Source organism: Micropterus dolomieu, linkage group LG22, assembly GCF_021292245.1.
Source record: "Micropterus dolomieu isolate WLL.071019.BEF.003 ecotype Adirondacks linkage group LG22, ASM2129224v1, whole genome shotgun sequence".
In the NCBI taxonomy this organism is placed as follows: Eukaryota; Metazoa; Chordata; class Actinopteri; order Centrarchiformes; family Centrarchidae; genus Micropterus; species Micropterus dolomieu.
In genome coordinates this window covers 35,439,086-35,448,899 of record NC_060171.1, presented here as the reverse complement: position 1 = coordinate 35,448,899, position 9,814 = coordinate 35,439,086, and the positions used below count along the sequence as shown (strand labels likewise).

The following is a 9,814-nucleotide window of genomic DNA, read 5'->3' as shown; positions in this document are numbered from 1 at the left end:
TCTCCACTTCTTCCATGTAGATGTTTGCCACAATAGTTGATACCGGTGAGCCCATGGCACAGCCATGCTTCTGTCTGTAGAATCCTCCGTTGTACTGGAAGTAGGTGGTGTTTAGACAGAGGTCGAGTAATTTGCAGATTTGGTCAGGGCTGAGTCTAGTTCTGTTGTCCAGGGTGTTGTCTTGTGTTAGCCGTTTCCTAACGGTTTCTACTGCCTCTATGGTGGGGATGCACAGACCTGTATATTGGGGAGACTAAACAACCACTACACAAACGCATGGCTCAACACAGAAGGGCCAACTCCTCAGGTCAAGAGTCTGCAGTCTACTTACATCTGAAGGACAGAGGACACTCGTTTGAGGACCACCAGGTGCACATTTTAGACAGAGAAGATGGATGGTTTGAAAGAGGTGTCAAGGAAGCATCTACACCCGGGTCGAGAAGCCGTCATTGAACAGGGGAGTGGGTCTACGCCACCACTTATCCCCCACTTACAATGCTGTCCTTTCATCACTTCCCAGGAAACTCAACAAACGTAACCTATTGGCCTCAGGTGAAGATGCCAATGACGGTCGTTCAGTCTTGGCCACCGGTAGTCCTAACGACTGTCGTTACAGCAACGAGGAACACTAACGAACCAGCAGTATCAATGACCCCGGCAAACGACCCCACTGAGGTTAAATAGCTGAGTTTCCCTGCCAGTCAGTCCTTTGGATGAGGGACGAAACGTCTTCCAGTATCTTCAACCAAGTCCAGTTGCCCTTGACTTTAACCTTCGTTGGATAACTATGACCTGGATGACTGAGAATCTTCATAGACTTCTCTGCAAATAGTTATATGATTTTTCTATTCTTCTATTATTCTTATATAACTTGCATTTGTTTATTCCATATTTATATATTTCTACATTATGTCAACTGTATGTTTGTCTACGTGTAGCACCTATTACCAAAGCAAATTCCTTGTATATGTAAAACACTACTTGTCAATAAAGCTCAATCTGATTCTGACGTTTTCAGCTAAACTGAGGCTTATTGTTGAGCATTTTCTCTCTACTCTCCTGCCATTCTCCGGTGTTGTGCCATGCAGCCGAGATCTGCATGCATGCACGTCGCGGTTCTTTGTGGGTCTATTTCAAGTACCGTTTAAAAATGATATAATATTCTTTGTGTGGTTCATCAATGGTGACAAATGATCTGAACATTTCGTGAGGTGCGGACAACTTGTCACAACACCGGTGAAGCTGGGGTGTCGTCTCTTCAGCAAGTGTTCCTCTTCTGCCACTACACACATACATGCTTCACCTACACATGCACATGACCTTCACCTTCATTAAAAGTTAGGGCACAATTTTGGATTTATTCACACACTTTAAAAACCTTTTATGTAAAGCTTCTTTCTTTTCACATTTTTATTTACAGCATTATATATTGATATTTATAATGCAATAGGCTGTAGATTAACTTATTGGGAGAAAGTTGGTAGTTCTATGTAAAATCAGACATTGAGCATCCCAATATTGCAAAAATGGTATGATCCTCATTTCTTAACGCCACGGCGGAGCCACTTCAACTGTAAGATTGCCAGTTGAATCAGGCTCCGCCTATGGAAGCATCGTATCTTCAGCTATCTGGGTCAGCTCTAATTTTGAATGTGAAGTTTAGACTGAACAAACTTTAACAGAAAAGAGTTCTTGGGGAGGCAGCATCTAGCAGCAATGAGAACAACATAGATAAATGATTTGTCATTTATGGATGATGACAATGAAATCAGACTTGGCATCTGTCTGGATATGAGAGCATGAATGAGGAATACTTTGTTTACTATTTTGAAATCTCCATATTTTAGTTGTTTGTAGTGATTTGGCTGCTGACTGTGCGTTCAATAATAGTTTGAATAGTGTTTAATTAATTGGATCTGCAATATATGTGATTTCAAAAATGACATCATACACCACAAGCAAATATTTCTGCTTGAATTCAGCTCTAATCCTCAACTATTTTACCTTATATTGAGTTTTTCATAACTTTAAACATAAATTGCTAACCATGTGGTAGCGCGAAACTCTACAGAAATCTTTAACTTCTATGGTGTTTAATTAGTCTCAACCCATGAACATAAAAACTAGATACGAGCGCACAGAACAGTATCCGTGAGTGGCAGTGGTGGAAAAATGATAAATTAAACCAAATAATATGGCCTCTTTGGTGGCCCAGTGTGCAAGTTTCGTTTCCAGGGGCACTCCAGAACACTGATCATCTGTGCTTTTGTCGACACTCAGAAGGCATAAATTTCAAATGAATGATCGCTCGTCGATTGATTTCTGCACACAGTTGTATGTAGCTTGTGCCCTTTTTGTTTTTTATGCCCCTGCCTTTCAGACAGCCTGAGTCCGCTACTGGTGAGTGGATAAGCATCCTTGTGAGAGAGCATTTCTGCTCCATGTGCACAAATGCGATCCTCGTCAGGTTAACTTTTGAAACTTTGAAGGCAGGGGTGGAATATACTTTTCCTGATGTCTGCGCTCCTTTGATTGGTCACTTTCAACACCCACAGTCTCCAGCCTGTCTCTGACCATTTTTTGGCAAGATGTCAGAGAAAGAAGAGGTAAAGTGAGGTACAGCCACCTCTACAATGCCCATAACACAAGTAAATCATCCATCTGTGCAACCATTATCCATAAACTCTTATCTGTGCCTATCCAAAGTGACTAATCAAAGCAGCAGAGACTATCAGCCACTGTCTATTGACATTGTCTATTGTAAATTATATTTCATATTATAATGTTAATTGTTTTTAATGTACGCTTTTAATTTAATTGTTTGTCTTAGGTAAGAGAATCAGAGGATTTCTATAGTCTGTCTAAAGATAAACTGCTGGAGCTGATTCTTAGCGATGAGCTGGAGATAGAGGATGAACAGGTGAGTGATCCTCTTTCCTTTGTTTATTTCTTACATCCTTTTTTCATTACCTTATAAATATTTTTCAATAAATTGCTAATGCTGAGGCTTCCTGACTAGGCATTATGTGGGTACATCAATGTCATAACCATTGAAAATGAACAGACTACGAGTCACAAATGCATCTTACATAATTGTAAACACAAAATATTAATTACAAATAGATTTAGGAATCTGCAGACTCCTCATGATCCCCAAATATAGAAGTAAATCTAGAAATACACTCAAAATCCCCAAGCAAAGCCCTCAAAATCAGCTAATATTAAACACATTCTAGAAATAGATTCATAATCCACAAACTCCTCAAATTGAAATCGTTGACTACTACTAAACCAGAATTTGAATGAATGCAAAATGATTTGTCTGTGCTTACCAGCTTGCCCCACCTCTCTCTGTCTCTCTACCCCGTCTGCTCCACCTCACACAGTAGTATGTTTTATAAAGACAACTTGTGAGCCTCGTTAATGACGTAGCCTTTCAAACAGCCGAAACCAAATTTGCACTCTGTGTGTTCACTGTTGCTTTACCTGGTCCATGACTTGTAAAATATCCTCTGCAACTTGTAACGTAAGTTAATAAGATACAAAGTTTTTTACCGAGTGAAATCTGTGAGAGTAAACACATGCACATAAGATGACCGCTAAATGGCTTTAACCAAAAATGTGTTTCCAGCATATCAACAGTTTATAGATCATGTTTTGTGCTGACAAATATGCAAGATGCATATTTAGTTATCATGACATCAATTTACCCCCATAATCCATTCCACACTGCAGATTAAAAAGATTCAACAATTTATATCAGTCAGAATTAGGTTTATTGCCTATAGATTTACACATAGAAGGGTTTTGCCTTGCCTGCAAGTAAAGAACCATAAATATAAAAAGAAAATAAAAACAATACATAATCAGTTATTCAAATGCTGGAATGTGCAAAATATTGACCAGGGAATGTGCAAAGGTTTACAGTATTAGAGTTTAAAGAATATTTGCATGGTGCAAGATCCAACAGATGTGCCATACTTTTGTCACTAATAATCTCAAATTAGTCCCCATTGTTATTAAAAACCAATATTCAATAACCATTTTTGTGTTTTCAAATTTATTTGGTTCTATCCATTGTAGCATCGGGGGTGGTGAAAGCCACACTAACAAGGAATAGTTGATGATTTCTTTTGATTTGTGGCAGATTGTGTTTAACTCTGTTATGCGGTGGGTTCGATACGATGTGGAGGGTCGGCGTCACCATTTCCCAGAGTTGCTGAGGGGCATCAGGTTGGCTCTGCTGCCATCTGAATGTCTGCAAGAGGCTGTAGCCTGTGAAGAGCTGGTAATGGCTGACAAGAGGAGCAGGTAGGCTGTGTCAGGGACCTTATAAATCTATGGTTTCTGTCTCTCTTTTCTTCTCTTTATTTTACTTTGTGCGGCTGTGGCTCAGGAGGTGTCGAAGTGTCCTTAGGCAAGATACTGAACCCCGATTTGCCCCTGGCGGCTGTTCCGCCAGTGTATGAGTGAGTGTGAATGCTAGTTTCCGTTTGAGCACTTAGGCTCAGTGTATGAATGTGTGTGACTGGTGGATGTAGTGTAAAAGCGCTTTGAGTGGTCGAAAAGACTAGAAAGGCGCTATACAAGTACGGAGCATTTACATTTGTTCTGTTACACATTTAAAATACCAGGAAATGTTACTAATAATTGTATTGTATATAGATAATTGTTCACCACAAAATAACCCAAAAAGTACTGCGCAGTTAAAGGGAACAGTAAGTGATTCTGCAGAAGGATGGTTGATATTATTATTATTATTATTATTATTATCATTACGATTATTATCATTAACACTAATAAATATCTGTACCATTATTCATTCAGTCTATACCAACATTACCTTTACTGTCTGTACCTATGTGTGTGTATATTGTGTAGGCTGCTCCCCCCTACCCCTCCCTCCCTCTTTATGGCTATCTCTCTTGCCCTTTTTTGCTCTCTCTCTCTTTCCCTCACCCCCAACCGGTCGAGGCAGATGGCCGCCCACCCTGAGCCATGGTTCTGCTCAGGTTTCGGCCTCTTAAAAGGAAATTTTTCCTTGCCTCTGCCTTCGCCCTCACCTGGTCATATAACTTTCTTTTCTGTTTCTACTCTTCAGACCTTTTCCTCTTTGGCTGTTTCTCTGCATCTCTCCTTCCTCACAGAGCCTGGTGTCCAGCACAATGTACCGGTGTATAGAATTCTCTCCACTGCCCCCCTCCCACCGTCACTCCTGTGCACAAGCACCAACTTTTGCTGATTGGCATGCCGCTGTTTGTGTACGTTAGGTTGCCACTGATTTACCATGAGATGCCACAGCACCTTTCGCCGTTTATGTGGTATTTCCAGCGGCAACCTGGGATGCCACAGATTTACCGGGGCTCCGTTTGTCATTTTTCCGTTTGAAGAAAGACATTAATTTAAAAAAACGACACAGGGGGTAAGGGGTAGGCCTATATGAAAATAAAAACCTATTTGAAGGACGGCCTGTAACATTATACAAGCACTAACGTTATACCAGGGTAAAGTTAGAAGAAAAAAATCAATCAATAAATAAACCTGGACCGAGAGAAATATGTTCGCAACGGTAGTTGATTATGATGATATATAATATTGTGCATTTATTCATGTAAACAGCAAGAGCAGTACAGTTAGTTTAACCTAAGTAATTTTAGTGTGTTCAGAGTTGTTAATGTTAGCACTATATTTTTAATATTAAATTCATATTTAATGTGGTTTTCATCTAATAGAGCAATCTGTTTTGTCTTTCTACCAGCAGGTGGCAGTATTTAAATGAATGTCCAGTTTGTGTCTTTGTTAACTGTTTTAAATCCAGGTTACTGATACAGGTGTATTTATTGATCTTCATTTCATTTGCTTTTTATTATTAAGGCTTTATTTGTAAACTAGTTATCATCTTCATTCACCCTCAGCCCAGAGTTAAACCTGCATGCCCTGCTGTTCTAACCTGGTTCTAACACTGCTGTCAGCTTCTCAGCAGCTCTGGCAACAAACTCACATCAGAAATGTCATAATATAGATCATCTGTTCTTTCTTCTGCTCTTTCTTCTCCATACACATTCCGGTGTGTATAATATACAACACTCCAATTGTGTAATGCAAGTGAAGAGAATCCATACAAGTCTAAAACATTTATTCAACATATAATGCTAATACATACTTTCAATGGCATTGAATTTTCAGAAACATTAAGCACCTCTGTATTGCATATTTCCAATGGCAATAATAAACACCTTAATATTATGACATCATATTATGCCAACATAAATTTACAATCTATGGCTGCAGAACATTGACTGTGAAGCCATGAGGTAAGAACATTTTACGAGGGTTCTCAAGTCCGGCAAGTCTGTAGAGTCCAAAATCCAAAAACCATAGGTTTGACCATTGACACTGGGGACAGGCTGATTTTGTCCCTTTAACTTTTTGAAAGCATAACTTGTTAAAATGTTATGAAAAATAGCTTGCAACAAGAAATGTTAAATAACAAATGAAAATGCTTTGAGAAAGGTTTAATTCTCCAGAATACAGGAATTTAAGTGTTTAATGCACAAAATATCATATATCAAATATTTCAGCATTGAAGATTTCTTCAAAATAGTGTTACAATAACTAACGTCTTGTTCTCTTGAATCCAATATTGTGCTTTGTCACAGCCCTTATCTGAGCCCTTATGTCCCCGCCACTCAACACAAAGTGATGCCTTTGCAACACATAATTAAATTATTTAAAAAAAAACAGTGGATAAGTTGAAGTTTCTGAACCTTTTAGAATTTTCTATATTTCTGCACAAATATAACCTAAAACATACTCAGATTTTCACACAAAGTAGATCAACAGAACTAAATTCCACAAATAAGACAAAAATCCATATCTTGCATAGTGGTTAAAGTATGTGAACCTTTGCTTATAGGATCTGGTGTGACCCCCCCTGTGCAGCAATAACTGCAACTAAACATTCCATTAACTGTTGAACAGTCCTGCACATCGACCTGGAGGAATTTTAGCTCATTCCTCTGTACAGAACAGCTTCAACTCTTGGATGTTGGGGAGTTTCCTCACATGAGCTGCTCACTTCCTCATCCTTTCGATCATTTTAAGGTCAAAACTTTGACCTGGCCATTCCAAAACATTTACTTTATTCTTCTTTAACCCTTTTTTGGTAGAACAGCTTGTGTGCTCAGGGCAGTTTTGCTTTTGCAATTCAAATTCAGAATTCATTATTCCATCAACAATGTCTAGCCCTTCTGGCCCAGATGCAACACAACAAGCCCAGATCATGATACTACCACCATCACCATGTTTCACAGATGGAATAAGGTTATTATGCTGGAATGTTTTCCTTTTTCCAAACATAACACTTTTCATTTAAACCAAAGTTTTGGTCTCATCCATCCTCAATATATTTTCCAGTGGCCTTCTGGCTTGTCCATGTAATCTTGAGCAAACTGCAGATAGGCACGAATGTTCCTTAAGGAAAGGAGTGGCTTTCTCCTTGCAGCCCTGCCATGCACACCATTGTTGTTCAGTTTCTCCTGATGTTGGACTCATAAACACTGACATTAGCTAATGTTAGAGAGGCATTTTGTTGCTTCGAAGTTAGTCAGGGTTCCTCTGTGACCTTCCTAGGCAGGGTAGCAGTGGTCTTCAATTTCCTCCATTTGTACACAGTCTGTCTGACTGTGGACTGGTGTAGACCAAACTCTTTAGAGATGTTTTTGTTAACCTTTTCACATACTTTTGCCACTAGTGTTTTTGTCTCCTCTACTCTGTGTGACTTGTGTTAAAATCTGAGTATGTTTTAAGTCTGCAGAAATACAGAAAATTCTAAAGGGTCCACAAACTTTCGAGCACCACTGTATATGTTGAATATGTTTCAGATGTCATTTGACAAGTGTTGTATATTATACACAGTGGAGTGTATAACTTCATTTCATTTTACAACCCTGTTGTAACGTGATGATTAAATTTACCTTGTAAAGTGATCTTTGTTGTATATTTTTATGTTGTCAGTTTATATAAGTATATGTCCACAATATTCTCTTCTGTTGCGTTACTTCCACACAGGCCAGACCCAGAATAATGCACATGTATACAGTGGGACCAAAAAGTATTTAGTCAGCCCTTTAGTCAGATTGTGCAAGTTCTCCTACTTAGATGAGGTCTGTAATTTTCATCATAGGTACACTTTGTTGCCGAGCGGCGTGTTTGGGATCATTGTCATGCTCTCACTGATAGAAGGAGGTTTTGGCTTAACACGGATCAGTTTTCCTGTCTGCTTTGCAGAAAAACAGCCCCAAAGCATGATGTTTCCTCCCACATGCTTCACAGTAGGTATGGTGTTCTTGGGATGCAACTCTGCATTCTTCTTCCTCCAAACACGACGAGTTGAGTTTTTACCAAAGTTCTATTTTGGTTTCATTTGACCACATGATATTCTCCCAATCCTCTTCTGGATCGTCCATACGCTCTCTGGCAAACTTCAGATGGACATGTACTGGCTTAAGCAGGGGGACACGCCTGGCACTGCAGGATTTGAGTCCCTCTCGGCGTAGTGTGTTACTGATGGTAGCCTTTGTTACTTTGGTCCCAGCTCTCTCCAGGTCATTCATCAGGTCCCTCCGTGTAGTTCTGGGATGTTTGCTCACCGTTCTCATGATCATTTTGACCCCATGGGATGAGATCTTGCGTGGAGCCCCAGATTGAGGGAGATTATCAATGGTCTTGTAGGTCTTCCATTTTCTTACAATTGCTCCCACAGTTGATTTCTTCACACCAACCTGCTTGCCTATTGTAGATTCACTCTTCCCAGCCTGGTGCAGGTCTACAATTTTCTTCCTGGTGTCCTTCGACAGCTCTTTGGTCTTGGCCATGGTTGAGTTTGGATTCTGACTGTTTGAGGCTGTGGACAGGTGTCTTTTATACAGATAACAAGTTCAAACGAGTGGAGGACAGAAGAGCTTCTTAAAGAAGAGGCTACAGGTCTGTGAGAGCCAGAAATCTTGCTTGTTTGTGGGTGACCAAATACTTATTTTCCACCATAATTTACAAATAAATTCTTTAAAAATCCTACAATGTGATTTCCTGGATTTTTTTCCCTCATTTTGTCTCTCATAGTTGAAGTGTACCTATAATGAAAATTACAGACCTCTCATCTTTCTAAGTAGGAGAATTTTCACAATCAGTGGCTGACTAAATACTTTTTGGCCCCACTGTATATCTGTAACGTTGTTCTTCCATTCCATATTTATTATATTTCTACATTTATTTATGTTGACTGTATGTTTGTCTACATGTAGCACCTTATCACCACAGCAAATTCCTTGTACTTAGCAATAAAGCTCCTTCTGATTCTGAAATGGAGAAGAAAGATGTGAGACATCTCAAAATAGTGCGAGTAGCTGTGCTCTCTATGTTTCAGTCAATTTCTCATACACTCACCTCCCAAAACAGTGTTCACACAGTACATATAGCACAGTGGTAGATCAGAACAGATGATCTATATTATGACATTTCTGATGTGAGTTTGTTGCCAGAGCTGCTGAGAAGCTGACAGCAGTGTTAGAACCAGGTTAGAACAGCAGGGCATGCAGGTTTAACTCTGGGCTGAGGGTGAATGAAGATGATAACTAGTTTACAAATAAAGCCTTAATAATAAAAAGCAAATGAAATGAAGATCAATAAATACACCTGTATCAGTAACCTGGATTTAAAACAGTTAACAAAGACACAAACTGGACATTCATTTAAATACTGCCACCTGCTGGTAGAAAGACAAAACAGATTGCTCTATTAGATGAAAACCACATTA

The 9,814-nt window shown here is 39.3% G+C and overlaps 1 protein-coding gene across 4 annotated transcripts in view; it reads left to right on the top strand.

Moving 5' to 3' along the window:
• The window catches only part of LOC123961863 (kelch-like protein 25), a 99,836-nt gene that overhangs the window by 20,269 nt on the left and 69,753 nt on the right, over positions 1-9,814 (top strand). For all 4 annotated transcript variants that reach the window (XM_046037625.1, XM_046037626.1, XM_046037629.1 and 1 more), the window contains 2 exons: positions 2,831-2,920; positions 4,148-4,311. In XM_046037625.1, coding sequence (XP_045893581.1) covers positions 2,831-2,920; positions 4,148-4,311 — 254 coding nt within the window. The remainder of the gene's footprint in view (positions 1-2,830; positions 2,921-4,147; positions 4,312-9,814) is intronic.